The following is a 16307-nucleotide window of genomic DNA, read 5'->3' as shown; positions in this document are numbered from 1 at the left end:
TTTCCAGCCTTTGGCAGCTTGTCCTGGTGCAGGCCGGAGCCAGCTAAGTAGATGTTCAGTGCAGCGACTAATAAGGTGCTTCCAACATTAGCAGGCAGCGAGCGTTGTTTGAGAGATCCCTGACACAGAGGAGGCCTTGTTTAGGGTATCGCTGGGAAGCTCTGGTTAAAAAGGAAAATGAGAGAAGTCCTGACAGCCACAGGAATTTCCTGAACTCTGCTACAGGACAAAAAAAGACATGAGGGAAATGGCACAGCCTATTTTCTACCCTAAAAACAGTCTTTGCACATCTTTGATTTTTTTGTTTTAGGGGCAAAATTAAAGGGCTGGCAGTAAAATCTTCCTTAAATACTCATGCTAAACGGAGACAAAAGGAAAAAAAAATGTGGAAAATGTAACATTTCCGTGACAAAATAGGCAGTTTCATTAGGGAAAAAAAACAAATTTATGACAAATGTAGATTTTGAAAGAAAAATTAAAACTAAGGAAAGATTATGAGAAAACTGGCAAATTTACAAAATACTTTTACATGTGTTGTAGCTTTCAGTAATACTTTAAATGGCTCAGTATAATGTAAACACTTTTAAAACTTTTAACTTGAATCCAAAATCCTGTTTAAATATGTAGTATATGCAATTCATCCATCATCACAGGTGTGGTTTTATTAGCTCTAGCTTCATATTTACCATTGAGACATGATCTGTAGAGGTTTTAGCTTTGCTTATTTCAGCTTTTCTGATTTTGACCATTTTTGTTTTTATGCAGAATTGTGACGTCATGTGATAGTTGAGTTCAAATACTGCAGATAAAGCAATTTAAACATTTTGCAGGACCGATTTTTATTTTTTTATTTTTTTATTATTATTATTAAAAGGGAAGAGCAAGCAGGCAGCATTTGTGCTCTGTCACAAATTCAATTAACAAAGCTAAATCACTCCAGAGCTTTGCATAAACTCCGAGTCAGGACGGCGTAAACCAACCGAACTGTATGAAATTCACTTTACTGCTGCTGACACTTTCATCTTTAACCCTTGCAAACATTCAATTCGCCTTTCAAATCATTTCTTTTTAATCTGCACAGAGGAATCTGAGTTTATTTCAACAGCTTAATGTTAAATTTACCATCTTTCATGCATGTAGTAAGAAAGTTAAATACTCAATCACTGCAGTGAAAAGACGTCGCTGAGCTCTTTAAGGGTTTGTAAACTACTTAAAGTTGAGTGGAAACATCTGTGCAACACATAGATTTGAAGGCCACAATTATCCGTTTACTGTTTTTACATATTTCATTTTGAAATTAAACAACCATTTCTGCCAGCTTCCACACTTCAAAGGCCTAAAATTCCCAAAGATGTGGAAACTTGGCTTGACTTTCCTTGAAAGAAAATTTATCTGCAAGTTGGAGCATTTAGATACAGAGACGTGAAAGGAAACCCCACAGTGCCAAGTATCCAAACAGAAAAACAGGAAAGGCAACATGAAACTGAATTTAAAGTCTGAGATGGGGTTATAGACATGACACTGTAAACCAGCTGTTATTAAACCCTTGTTTCGTGAGTTTAAAAGTTCTGAACCCCTAAAAGCTTATGAAGATTTTAGCTGGTTGTTAATTAATTTTTCTCTTTGGCAACTAAAACACACTTTTTCACAAGTCCTGTGACATACACCTGTCACACACCTGTCAGCGGTTTATCCCAGCTGTTGCCTGTGACAGCAGGGATAGGACACCCTTTCACAGCTTCAATCCCACATGATGAAAACACTCTTTAGTGCGTTTAAAAGTGGCTCACTTTAATCTCAGGCAGGCTGAACCAGTGAAACTCCTTTTTCTGTTGGTGCAAAGACTTTGATATAGAATATTTAATCTCTGACATATCTTAATATAACAAAATGAAGTGCAATTTCAACAATACCTTTCAGTTTTCTGCATGACTAATGTGTAAAGTAACAGGAAGTACTCTTGCTGCAGCATTTTGGATTAGCTGAAGGCTTTTCAGCGAGTTTTTTGGACATCCTGATAATAATGAATTGCAGTAGTCCAGCCTGGAAGTAATAAATGCATGAACTAGTTTTCAGCGTCACTCTGAGACAGGATATTTCTCATTTTAGAGATGTTGCGCAAATGGAAGAATGCAGTCTTACATATTTGTTTAATATGTGTGTTGAAGGACATGTCCTGGTCAAAAATGACTCCAAGGTTCCTCACAGCATTACTGGAGGCCAAGGTAATGCCATCCAGAGTAAGAATCTGCTTAGATACCATATTTCTAAGCTTTTCAGGGCCGAGTACAATAACCTCAGTTTTATCTGAACTTAGAAGCAAAAAGTTAGCGGCCATCCAGGTCTTTATGTCTTTAAGACATTCCTGCAGTTTAACTAATTGGTGTGTTATCTGGCTTCATGGACAGATAGAGCTGGGTGTCATCTGCATAGCAGTGAAAATGTATGCTATGTCTTCTAATGATACTGCCTAAGGGAAGCATGTATAATGTAAACAGAATTGGTCCTAGCACTGAACCCTGTGGAACTCCATAATTAACCTCAGTGTGTGAAGAGGACTCTCCATTTACATGCACAAATTGGAGTCTATTAGATAGATATGATACAAACCACTGCAGTGCAGTACCTGTAATACCTACAGCGTGTTCTAATCACTCTAATAGGATATTATGGTCGACAGTATCGAACGCTGCACTAAGGTCTAGCAGGACAAGCACAGAGATGAGTCCACTGTCAGAGGCCATAAGAAGATCATTTGTAACCTTCACTAAAGCTGTTTCTGTGCTGTGATGAGCTCTGAAACCTGACTGAAACTCTTCAAATAAACCATTCCTCTGCAGATGATCTGTTAGCTATTTGACAACTACTCTTTCAAGGATTTTTGATATGAAAGGAAGGTTGGAGATTGGCCTATAATTAGCTAAGACTGCTGGGTCTAGAGATGGCTTTTTGAGTAAAGGTTTAACTACAGCTAGCTTGAAGGCCTGTGGTACACAGCTGATTATTAGAGATAGATTGATCATATTTAAGATCGAAGAATTAATTAATGGCAGGACTTCTTTGAGCAGTTTTGTAGGAATGGGGTCTAAAAGACACGTTGATGGTTTGGAGGAAGTAATTATTGAAGTTAACTCAGAAAGATCAATTAGAGAAAAAGAGTCTAACGTAACATCAATGGTACTAAGAGTAACTGTAGATAATATTACACCTGTGGGATGATTATTGGTAATTTTTCCTCTAATGATAAAAATTTTATTTGTGAAGAAGTTCATGAAGTCATTACTAGTTAACGTTAAAGGGATGGTTGGCTCAACAGAGCTCTGACTGTTTGTCAGCCTGGCTACAGTGCTGAAGAGAAACCTGGGGTTGTTCTTATTTTCTTCAATCAGTGATGAATAGTAAGATGTTCTGGCTTTGCGGAGGGCTTTCTTATAAAGCAGCAAACTATTTCTCCAGGCTAAATGATGATCCTCTAAATTTGTGACACGCCATTTCCTCTCCAGATTACGAGTCATCTGCTTTAGGGTACGTGTTTGAGAATTATACCACGGAGTCAGGTACTTCTGGTTAGAGACCTTAGTTTTCACAGGAGCTACAGTATCCAGAGTCGTACGTAGTGAGGAGGTGAAATTATTAACAAGATAATCGACCTCTGTTGGGGTAGCGTTCAGGTAGCTGCTCTACTCTGTGTTGGTACAGGGCATTGAAGATGATAACAGTGGGTGGATTATATTCTTAAACTTAGTTACAGCGCTTTCAGAAAGACATCTACTTTGATAAAGTCTACTCTCCACCGCTGTGTAATCAATTATTGTAAATGTAAATGTTATCAGGAAATGATCAGACAGCAGAGGGTTTTCAGGAAACACTGTTAAATGTTCAGTTTCTATGCCATATGTTAAAACAAGATCTAGAGTGTGATTAAAGTGGTGGGTGGGTTCTTTTACATTTTGAGAGAAACCAATTGAGTATAATAACAGACTAAATGCCATGTTGAGGCTGTCACTTTTAGCATCTACATGAATGTTAAAATCACCCACAATAATAATTTTATCTGAGCTCAGAACTAAATCAGATAAAAAGTCTGAGAAATCAGACAGAAACTCTGTGTAAGGCCCGGGTGGACGATAGATGATAACAAGTAAGACTGGTTTCTGAGTTTTACAGCTGGGGTGGACGAGGCTAAGCATCAGGCTTTCAAATGAATTAAAAGTCTGTCTTGGTCTTTCATTAATTAATAGGCTGGTGTGAAAAATTGCTGCCACACCGCCCCCTCGGCCTGTGCTTCGAGATTTCTGGTAGTTAGAATGGCTCGGGGGTGTTGATTCATTTAAACTAACATAATCATCCTGCTGCAACCAGGTTTCTGTAAGGCAGAGTAAATCAATTTGTTGATCAATTATTAAGTCATGTACTAACAGAGACTTGGAGGAGAGAGACCTAATATTTAATAATCCACATTTCACTGTTTTACTCTTTGGTTCAGATGTGGATACTTTATTGTTCTTCCTTTGTGATTGTTTATGTTTAAGTTGTTTGTTGCTGGTTTTTAGTTTGTCTGTTTGGGAGCTGACACAGTCTCTATGGAGATGGGTTTTTGGGGGGTAGCAGGAGGAGAAAAGCTGCAGAGAGGCGTGTAAGACTGCAAGTCTGCTTCCTGGTCCCAACTCTGGATAGTCATATTTTGGGGGGTTTAATGAATTTGTCCATATTTCTAGAAATGAGAGCTGCTCCATCCAAAGTGGGATGGATGCCGTCTCTCCTAACAAGACCAGGTTTCCTCCAGAAGGTTTGCCAATTATCTATGAAGCCCACATCGTTTCTGGGACACCACTCAGACAGCCAGCAATTTAAGGAGAACAAGCGGCTAAACATGTCACTCCTGGACCAGGAGTGACATGTTTTTCTTTTTGCAGGTGTTTTTCTTTTTGCAAGTGTTTTCTGAAGTTGCAGTCCGTTTGGCCTCTCAGGGCCACCGTATCAATCCCTTTGGGTTTGATTATCATTCGGGATTAATAGAATGTTTAGTTTTTCACTGATTGAATAATTACTTGCAGACATATCAGTATAAAAGAATGTGCTGAGGCAGTTGTAGACACGATGACTGGTGCCTGATATCCATCATAGCCACTTCTTAGCTCAGGGCCTGCAAAAAACAAGCAGCTTCATTCCACCAGTTTTAACTGGTTAGATAGATGCACATTCTCATATAAAGCTCTGTGAACTGCTAGGGAGGCTAAGCTCTTCTGGAAAGTTGGCTGCAGCGAACTGTCTTAATCATTCAATGCTTTGATAAATAATCAAAAGAAGTGCTTCACTGGTGATTCCTCAAGGTGGATAAACAAACACTTTATCAGTCCGCAGAATATTTTCCCAGATGTTTGTTGGCAGATATGAGACGAGTCATTGTGATCTTTTTGGTCAGCAGTGGTTTTCTCCTTGAGTTCTCCCGCGGAGGCTATTTTTGGCCAATCTCTTTCTCATTCTTGAATCATGACCTCTGACTTTAACTGAGCCAAGTGAGGCCTGCAGTTGTTCAGATGTTATTCTGGTTCTCCTGTGACCACCTAGGTGAGTCATCCATGTGTTCTGTTGAAGTGATTTCTTGAGAGGTCTGGCAGTAATCAGGTCTGGGTGTAGCAGTGAAACTAAACTTTTTCAAAAAATTTTCTTTATTACAGTCAATTCATGAATCATGGGGGGACTTTTTTTTACATGAGGCAGGTAGGTTTGGATAGCTGTTTTTCCTGAATAAATGAAATCACGATTTAAAAACTGTTTGCTCAGGTTATCTTTGTCTAATGTTAAAAAAAAGTTTGATGATCTGAAACATCTAATATATGCAAGTCCCCACCACCACACCACACAAACACACACAATCTCTGTATTTCACTCTGGTCCATTTTGGTAGAAAGACCAAGTGACCAGCTTTCCACCAGCTAACAGCTAAACACTCAACACGCACACTCAGTTTTTACCATATGTTTATTATGAAATGGCGGCACTGTCCAGCTTAGCAGTGCAATACCCGTCAGTACCCAAATGTGCAAAATATTAATACCACTGTGCATCTGCCACAGTAGGCAGGTATTTGGCTAATGGTGTGGTGTGGGGGAGTCTGATGGTTCCTCCGGATCTCACAGTTAGCAGAGCTTAAAAAAGATCAAACACAAAAAGCCTTGTTGGTGCTGATTTCATTTTGAGGCCAAAGTATATGGAAGACGAGTTATAGCTACACACAAAAGATATTTTACACTTTTTCTTCTGACCACAGCACTTTTTTCCCCTCGAGGCTGCCAGTGATTACTGGAGAAACCGCAGCACTTGTTTCAACTCTTGGCTGCGTTTTTTGCACTTTTGTCCACATTTGTTCCTAGAGGGAAGTGAAAGGTATTACCACACTGGCTTCCCTTTTCGTTATAAAAAAAGTATTAGTCATTAATGTCAGGGTTTTATGAAGAAAGTTTTCCCGGTCCTACATGATTACATCAGGGTGTTATTTTAATCCGTCGTGGTTTCACTGTCTTTGAAAAAAGTTTTTAAAAGTTAGATGTTTCCACGGAAACTCCAGAGAAGCACGAGTGAAACCATAAAAATCAGGGAAGCTGTTTGGCCCTCAAGTCCAGCAGCTGAGTTGTACAGCTTGATGCGTCCTTCGACAGAGGGATAAACTTGTTTTCTTTGTGTGATGTATCTGGACACGACTGAAATGTCCAAATCCCCTGGAAGCAAAAGAAACAAGTGTGAAAAGAAGCGCTGGAAAAACATTAAACCAAGCGCAAGACTAACAAAACCCTCACCGCTGTTATGTTTGAGGAACCCGTCTTTGATCATCGAGAATCCATCGCCTCCTGTCACCATGTATGACGGCAGCACCACCTTGTAAACCATCTCATTCTCGACGGGTTCATAGACAGGAATGCGGCATTTGGTGCAAAGGATGCTGAGGCTTTTGACGCGATGCTGCGGTGGTTTGGAGAGGTCAAATTCTACACGAATTCCTGTTGGAGGAAACAGAGACACTATCAGTCTGAATCAGATGTACTGTACGGGAAGCCGGAGAGTAAGAACAGAGAACGTTCTCTCCAGCTCCTTATACATGAGGAATATGTATAATGTGGTGAAAGAGTCTTGACACAACAGAGTACTCAGGTTCTCTCTGGTGCTGACTAATTCCTGGGTCAGATAGATCCTGATTGAAACCAACCAGATGATGATATTTTTAAGTTCTTGCCCGGTTTCTAGTACTTGGACAACATTTGAGGCACGCTGTGCTTTTCAACACTGGATTTAAGTAAGTAGGGTACAATCTATCAAATGTAGCTGATGTTCTGTACATCCACGTTATTCATAGCTTCAGATTCTGTTGCCTTGTTTTCTCAATGAGGCAAATGTTGATGGCACAATCTAAAAACTAAGTAATGTCACCATCTACATGTACACTGAGTCCATCTTTCACAGTTCTTCATCTGAATGAAGAAGACTGTAACTTTAAACCAGAATATCAATGATGCAGTAGCTCATGTGGCTCAGGATCCTTTACAATTCACAGGTTTTTATAAAACAAAAAAATGTGGCCAGTTTGGGTGAAAACCCATTTGGTGAACACTGTATAGAAGTTGATTAGATTCTGACCAATAATATAGCAGTGGGCGCCACTGTGAAATTTGGAGAGATAGTCGCTTTGAAATGGCTTAAGCTCATTGTTTCTTTGGCCGGATGAGCGAAAAACTGTTCTCATAAGCTGAACACAAGCAGGTATTTTAAAAAGGAGAGCAAATCCAAAGCAGCAGGAATGGGTGGGCTGTGGAAATGTTATCGAATGGTTTTATTATCTAAAGCAAACCCAATGTTCCCACAAAGATTTCTTCCTACTTCAGGGTTTCTCAAAAAAAGTTCAGGTTCAACAGATTTAGATGCTTTACTGAACTCTTCCCATCCGGTACCATCGTCATATTAAAAATTGAATTTGTCCAAAATGAGATGCAATCGATCAGACCCAGTTCTGGATGTAAAGAGTAAAAAGAATGCTTATATAAGTTTAGCTCATTTACTCTTTGTGGAGGTGTACAGAAGTTGTACAGAGATACACAGGAAGATGATGTTGAAGGGGAACATCAGAGAATGTATGGCTTTTATAGTGACATTGAGTAACCTATTGAACCTCATATTGGACCACCTGAAATTATGAAGTGAAAGCGCTGGAGGGCAATGACATAAGTTTTTGTACCAACAAAATCACAATTGTGCACTTCAAAGCTGCACCAGAGTAAAAGTCAGAAGATCACATGGTTCCACTGGACATCAATTAAAATTGTGTGCCAAAAAAAACGCTGATATTTCTGTATGAACCAAATAACCAGAGTAGATGTAAACGTGCAGATACCGGACACTTGAAGGAACTCTCCGGTGCTCTGGCCGTATCGTTCCACCGAGTGTTCGAAAGCTTTCCTCAGCGTGGAGCCCTTTAGCTCCACCAGGTCAAAGGTTCCGCTAAAGGGTAAGACGGCTATCAGGTCCTCCATTGTGATTGAACCTACAGGAAGTCCATCACAGAAAACAGTTTTATAAAATCCTCTTGACACAAATCAGAAACTGCTTTGAAGAAAAATCCCAAGTAGTCAATAACAGGTTGTCCCAATGTTCTGACTCTGCACATGAAATACAGCTCTGTTTATTTGACTTCACCATTCCTCGTGTGCTCGTCGATAGATGCCCGAACGCCTCCTCCGTTCAAGATGCAGGCGCTGACGTGGTTCCACTGGACATCATTTGAGAAGCTGATGTAGTTGTCGAGCTGAGGAACAGAAACAGGAAGCAGATTTCCTCGGTCACACGTGGATCTATGGCATGTTGCTACAACTTCTCCACCTCTGACAGATGTATATGCTAGCCGTTGTTATAGTGCTTTTATACTGTTTAATTCATAGTTCTGGAACTTTGGAACAGATAGCACTGCCTAAACTGCTAAACTGGAGTTAGTCTGAAGTTTGATTCATGGAGATGATGCTAACTGCTAACCCTCAGCTACAAGCCTCTGAGAGCTAGGAGGAGGAACATAATAGTAATAGTATTTCTCTAAAGGCTCACCATGGCGTCGCAGATGAGATTTCCCAGGTTGCATTCCTTAAAGCGGCAATCCTGAGTCGAGCCGTTCAGGAAGACCAGAGTCTTTCCCACCACCTGAGCCGAGTAGTTGGCCAGATTCTTCTTCCATTCCTCCACATCAGCCAGCACCTCCGAATCTGTGCAAGACATTATTCAGTTTTAAAAACAGTCAAGCAGTTAACAGTTTTAAATGCCTGCGTTACTGCTTTGACACCAAGCTCCTAATCTACACATCATTTACATAACCCACTCTGTCTGACCGACTAAAATCCACTCCACTCCATCCAAGCTCCCTGCTTCTGTTTTACAATCTTCTGATATCAAAAAAAATAAACAATCTGATAAAAAAAAGATGTCTGTTTGCAAAAAGCAGAGCTTTGGTATATGCACATGACAGCAGCTAATTTTATTTGCAAGCATACACAAGGTCATAAAAATACTTCCAGACAGAATCCTCGGGTTAATGACAAGATGAGGACTTTAAGTGTGGATCCTCAGAGGTGGTTGTAGCTCAGGAGGCGGATCAGACCACCCACTAATGTGAAGGTTGGTGGTGGCCAAAAAGTATCTTTGGGCAAGATACTGCCTGCATTCATTAGACCGTGAGTGTTGGATAGAAAGACATAGAAAAAGATGCTACATAGAAACCAGCACATTTAATAAGTCCTTACTCTCCCCATAATCCACAATTTTCAGCATAGCAAGTATAAAAGATGGACATAGAGACTGGATCTAAACAATGAAGTCAGTATGGAAGTGCCTTTAACCTGGATTCTTGCTAATGATCAGCAGGGGTTGCAAAAGACAAATATCTCCCTTATCTGGGACCTTAAAGACTTTCCTGATGAACTGATGGTATCATATTGTAGCTTCAAATTATACTGAATACTAAAGAAGGTTTGATATTTGATTGCTATGTAAATTACGGCCAACATTACACTAATAAAAGACGGCGGCGACAGTGAGCGCACTCATCTTTTATACGCCTTCTGTAGCACAGTAATAGAAATGGGTAGAAGCTACAATTTTAATGCATAACAGCATGTTCTTTTAACATCAACAGCTGTGCAGCTCGGAGGGTGTCCCAGGGGCTTTTGTGCTATTCATGAAATTTAAAATCAGAACCGTAGCACAAAAATGGCAAAATACATTCAGAGAATGTGAGCTCTAAATGTGACAGCCAATCAGATTTGTCCAATTTGCACCAAGTAGAAGATAAAAGATCCCACAAACTCTCTCAAGGAACATTCAGATTTCAGCTGCTGAGGCAAAACATCCACAAAAGACGCCAGAGATCCCTCATGTGCCCTGTCACCCTGTGACAACTACAATCAGAAATCCTCCAACAGCACAAAGACGGCACTAAGAATCTGGTAAAAAACAGAAAACGAAGAACAAAGATGGCAGACTCTGCTTCATTACCCTGTTTGATGGTGCTGTCCAAGAGGATGGGGTTTCCAGTTGACTTCACTACATTCCCAGCATCATCAAAAGAGACTTTCAGGTAACCCAGATATTTTCCAAAGGCGTAGGCCTGCACAACAGGAACCTTTCGCCCTTCCTCTGAGGTCACCATGTAGGGATATGTACCAACTGGGACTTCAGTAGAGGGAGGAGTTCCTGGAAAAACAGCAGAAAAAACAAAAGATGGAAAGAAAAAGACGATAAGTTTTCTGAATATAAACTTGAATTATTGAAGTCATTGAATATAAACTACACGCAGATTTTTTTCCCCTACGACTAAAACATGTTCACCACACTTTTTAAAAAGCAGTAATTCACATCATAAAGTGTAAAGACTGTTGTCAGCTGGTCTTCCATTAATGGTCTAAACATCTCATCACTTAATCACGCGGCAGTTTCTCAAAAATGAAGGATGAAACTGCATCAAATGAAGCTTTCAGAATACCTGGAAGTCTCCAGGAACCCCAAAACATTCTCAGCTCTTTGTGTCAAAGGGCACATTTGAAAAGATTCATCCTCCACGGTAATCTTCCTGGAAGGAAGCCTCAAAACTACAGCACAGAACGGGCCTTCTGAAGTCATGTGACCTGGGCAGGCGGCTCAAAGAGCTTCTTCTAGTCTGATATCAACTCAGTTTGATGACATCACTCCGAGACAAAGATGTGAAATCTGCACTTATAAATATTCATTCATTCAATGAAATTCCAAACAGTTCTCTTTTTTACTCTCCTGTTCTTCAGTAACATCCTTTCACTGTCTGAGGTCTAATCTGTGCATTCGTGACACTTCCAGGGGAATGTTTACCATCACGAAGAAGCTAAAGGCTAAAAAGAGCAACGTTTAGAATATCCACTAACCAACGCTGATTAATGATGCTTGGCTGTCTAAACACAAGTCCAATTCGCTGTGCAGGTTTATCTGCACAACATCAGCACAACAGGAAGACTTCAAGGACTCTCTTCCTTCCTGATCCCCAAATAGTGATGAAGCGCTGCCCAAGCCACTAAGTGAAGGCAGTTCCACACTGCAGGAAAACATCTGTGCAGTTAGAGGTCCAAACCTCGTCCTGCCCATTTACATGCAACACTTCAGAGTTATTTATAAGAGGCTCACTCGCACAGACAGCCTGTTTACTCCAAAGCGAGCCAGAGGGATGAAGACTCAAAGTTTCCTCCCATGAAGAAACAAAGACATGCCTCACAGAGATGGACTGCGGGAGAATGAAATGCATGAAGCAAGATGTAAATGATTTTGCTCATGAAGATGCATGAAAGAGCAGAGCCACAGCAGCAGATCGAAAAAACAAAACTAAGATTGGTTGGATGAAAAATCAGGTCACTGTTTTTACCGCCTGACCATTAACAGGGCAAAATCAGCTGAGGTATGAGGAGGATTTTACCCGTCTAAGTAAAATCTGTTGTTTCGCCTATAATGCTAATCAGCATTGTAGGACTTACAACACTGACAGACCACTGAAAGAGATTACTTAAAAAAAGAAACATAAAAACAAGCAAAATAAACTTTATTTAAATGCATTAAATAACCTGCTGATCAGTTTAAATCGTTAAAAACTGCCTGAGCCTTCAGTAATAGTGTGAGCCCCACAGTGTAGGTGACAGATGTGGCAGATGTGACAGCTTTATCCGCCTTCCTACCTGTATACAGGAACGTGTTGGTGTGTCCGCCGATGACGACGTCGACCCCACGGACCTTCTTGGCGATCATCTGATCTACAGTGAAGCCAGAGTGACCGAGAGCGATGATCTTATTGATCCCCAGAGTCCGAAGTTTGTCCACCTGTACCTGTAGAGAGGTCACCTCGTCCAGGAACTGCAGGTGAGGTCCTGGGGAGAAACACTGGCACCGGTCAGTTTGTGCATGTCTGTCTGCTTTTCAGCCAAATCCAAAAAACAGCACAGGCACTATTTTCATATTTATATCTGTGATTTATCATAAGTAACAGTTATTTCTGCTGTGACCAACAAACTTCTGTGAAGAGGAAGAAGAACAAAGTATTTCTATGTCCTGTCCTTATTTCAGTGTTCATGTAGGCCTGAAGACCATTTGGTGGCCAACAGACAAGGATGTTTTAACAGCTCGAGTTAGACAAAGTATATTCATCCCATTGTAAGGAACAATAAATGTTGCACGTTCCAACACCTGGGACCGGCCGTCGCAGCTCATTCAAACACAGAAGTCTTCAGTAGCCCCAAAACATCGCCAGCAGATCTGCAGTCTTCGTGTCAAAGGCACATCTGAACAAATCTGACCTCCACGGGAAGCTTCCTGGGGAAATAAATACTCGACTACAACACAGAATGGGCCTTCTGAAGTCACGTGACCTGGGCAGATGGATCAACGGTCTTCTTGTCTGGCCACAGCCCCAGCTGGCTTTTTTGGAAACAAAGAGCTTTAAGAAGAACTTCACAGCAACTGTGAAGCATGGCAGTGGAAATGTTCTGCTGTGGGGTTTCTCCACTGTGCCAGGGTGCAGTCATTACCAGAACACATCTAAAATGCATTGTACTTTAGATGTTTTATTTGATGGTTGTTTCCAATCTTGTCCAGTGAAACACTTTGTAACCTGATTTAAAAGGATCTTAATAAATAAGATGAATGGAGGATTATGGAAAGGCCCAACTCAGAGCTTGGGTTTTAATCCTCATGGAAATGCTGTGGTGTTATTTTCCAAATTAAAGCGTGATCCCAGTTCCCGATACCAGTTACTTCCTTTCACAGGAAAACACTACATCCACTGATGTATTTGTTCATTAATAAACCATTAAACAGTTTCCATGGGAGTTTTTTCACATTAGCTCAGAGGAGCCACTTACCAGGCTTGGAGAGAGCCGGTGTTTCCTGTGTGGTGTACCCCACCACGCCCACCTTCTCTCTGCCAATGGTAAATATCTTATAAGGTAAATAAGTGATCCCAAACGTTGCGTTCAGAGTGTGGTCCGGTTTGATGTTAGCACTGAGAATGGGACACTTGATCTGTTCCAGGAACGGTTTCATGAGTCCTTCGACTCCATTATCGAACTCATGGTTCCCAAAAACCTGAAAAAGAAAACAAGGAATGAAGAGCTTGGAGACAAAGAATGAACTGATCAGCAGAAGTTGGTTGTTACTCAAAACACCCCACCAACTAAGCTCACGCTCTGTCCTTCAGTTTCTTCTGGTTTGGACCACCATAACTGCCTTCACATCACCCATGGCCATGAAGCCGTCCACTCACCAACTAAAACCACGGAACCTTCTCAAACATTGCTTTCATATGAAAAACCTTCTCTTGCTTTTGAACCTGTTCTGGTTATATAGACAGAGTTTCTTCTGAAAATGTAATTATTTTCTTGTTTCAGTGTTTGGGGCTAAAATAAAAATCCTGCTGCAGCTGGATGGTGTAGTGGTAAGAAGCCGCAAGTCAGATTCCCTCCCAGTATACAGTAAGGGTCCTGGCTAGGCCCCCCATGCCAAAACACCAAGCCATGGAATGCCGCGGCTACGTCCGCAGCTCGGACACGACACATGTCACTGCATGTTGTACTCTGTATGATTTCGTACGTGATCTATAAAGCTCCTTTCTTCTTTCTGTGTGCACTTCCTGCGCTTCTATAAACTCACCACAGACCTCAAACCTTCATACAAAGAAAACGTTAACCTTGTTAAACTGCGCTGGTGTAGTTTCTGTTTCTGGTGATCAGAGTTGAGCAAACAACTCGGAGACCAAACAGCAGAGTTAGTGGAACCGGCCACATTTAAGTCTGGAGGGGGCTCATCAGCTCACAAGCGCTTATTTAGGAGTTTGCCGTGCAGGATTGTACACCTTGAATTCAGCTGCTGAGGTGACACTTTGTGCAGAAACGTCTAGTAAAACACCCTGAAGCCTCTGAAGGTGAACGATGACAGGAGATGAGCTGGAGTTTCCAGGCCAAACCAAAAACCTTTGACGGGGGTAAAGATGACCTTTAAATTTGGATGGTGTGAGTTTAAGTGGGCGTAGTGTTTCACCAAGCCGCAAATTGTTTTGCCTTATGGAAACTTGCTTTGTTGTGTACTCAGTGAGGTCATTCATATTTTCACATAAATTAATTAAATGTAATGTGTTTTTATTTTTCATTCATGAACTTGTATTCAGCTGTGTAACATTTAGCTCTCTTGACCGCTAGAAACAAATCCTTCTTCCCACTTTCACAATTTAAAAGACGAAATGTTTAGACTTGCTGAGCCAATAAAAACGTACTTTTGTTACCCACCAAAAGTAAATTAAATGGAGACTCTAAACTTGGATCTCTGATTCTGTCTGAGAGTTAAAAAGCAGAAGAGAGAAGAAGCTGAATAATTAGATGAATTAAAATCGAGTGCAGCCTTTAAACCTGAACCAATAAATCAAGCCTTTCACTGAGTGCAGTCCTGCGTCTGCCTCTCCCAATTAAAACCAGCACGGTGATTGGACCCCACCATCTCTGCAGAGATCAAAATTGTGTTTGAGATGCTTATATTCCTGCTCTTCATCTTCATGCTAAGATTTCCATAAAGCCCCTAAAGGCATAAAAGCAATTAGGATCTTGCAGTAATTTATTTGGGTAATTATCAGATCAGACCGTCTGAATGCTTCAGCTCTTACACTAACTCAGGGACAGCAGCACCATGCACTCGGGCTGTCAGATGTTCTGTTTCACCCCTCTGAGCTGGTGCACATGTGGCTGTGCTCTCCAGATGTGAGTAAGCAGCTCGCTCTCTGCCTGTTTTGTGCTTTTTTCTTCAAACTTTGGATCTCATCAGCTCAGAAACATTTTCTAAATTTCAGTCCTCCACTGAACTTCATTAGACCCCCCCCCCCCCCCCCCCCATCCTTGTTTGTCTGGCAGCAGAGAGCAGATGAAGGAGGTGGATGGGGGGTCATGTCTGTGTGGGACGGGTAATTACGATCACTACTATAGAGAGTAATCTGATTACTCAGCATTACTCAGTTAACCCAGCATCTACAGGACCTGAACAGCGGAGCTGGGGAGGACAGGAGGCGCTCCTACCGTGGCGTCGTAGCGCAGCTTGTTCATGAAGTGTGCCGCCTCGGCCCCCTTGTAGAAGTTGAACCACACGGTACCCTGGAACTGGTCCCCGGCGTCCAGGAGCAGCACGTTGTTCTCGGTGCTGCGGATCCTGCTGACCTCCGTGGCTCTCCGGGCCACGCCGGCGAAGCACTGCCCGTTAACGCCGCATTTCCCGGAATTAACGTCGGTCTCCTCCACACGAGCGTGTACGTCGTTGGTGTGGAGCAGCACCAGGTCCCAGACCGCCGACGAGGACACGGAGAATCCCAGGAGGAGGAGGAGGGGGAGCAGGCACACCGCTTCCATCGCTGCGCGCAAAAACAGTGCAGGAGGAGCCCGGAGAACGGCGGCTCCCTCTCCTCCTCCTCCTCCTCCCCGCCCTCAGACCCGCTACTTGCTCCCTGTGAGGGGGCAAACAGAGCATGAGAACCTGGAGCAAGTTTTTCATCTTTTTGGAGCTTCGCCTTCTTTGAACTGTGGGGCAGGACACATGCTCGATCCCTGCTTTTTTCTGAACTTTCTTCACATTCGCCTGATGTTTGTTCTGAAACACTCAGTGTGATGTTGAGTTCACGGACTTTGATAAACGTGCTGCATTCACTGTTTGAGAACAACAAACATTTCAGACCCAGTGCCCAGTTTTCTTAGAACGAACAGGTGTTCTGGGAATCCATCCTACCCGTT

General features: G+C 41.8%; 1 protein-coding gene and 1 long non-coding RNA gene across 2 annotated transcripts; one reads left to right on the top strand and one right to left on the bottom strand.

Annotated features, from left to right (window-relative positions):
• Positions 1-5654: 5654 nt before the first annotated feature.
• On the bottom strand, positions 5655-16054 carry nt5e (5'-nucleotidase, ecto (CD73)). The gene is made up of 9 exons (XM_026142804.2): positions 15603-16054; positions 13407-13629; positions 12228-12416; positions 10531-10728; positions 9091-9245; positions 8689-8797; positions 8387-8536; positions 6801-7001; positions 5655-6722 (listed from the first exon to the last, which is right to left on the bottom strand). The coding sequence occupies exons 1-9, from the start codon at positions 15927-15929 to the stop codon at positions 6547-6549; spliced, it is 1728 nt and encodes a 575-aa protein (XP_025998589.2). The 5' UTR covers positions 15930-16054; the 3' UTR covers positions 5655-6546.
• Positions 12268-13364, top strand: LOC145420507 (uncharacterized). The gene is made up of 2 exons (XR_013901829.1): positions 12268-12408; positions 12613-13364. It is a non-coding gene; the product is annotated as an uncharacterized LOC145420507 (long non-coding RNA).
• Positions 16055-16307: the final 253 nt, after the last annotated feature.

This window comes from Astatotilapia calliptera, chromosome 15 (genome assembly GCF_964374335.1).
Source record: "Astatotilapia calliptera chromosome 15, fAstCal68.1, whole genome shotgun sequence".
Lineage (NCBI taxonomy): Eukaryota > Metazoa > Chordata > Actinopteri > Cichliformes > Cichlidae > Astatotilapia > Astatotilapia calliptera.
Note: the sequence above shows the minus strand (reverse complement) of the source record. Positions and strands in the feature narration are given on the sequence as shown.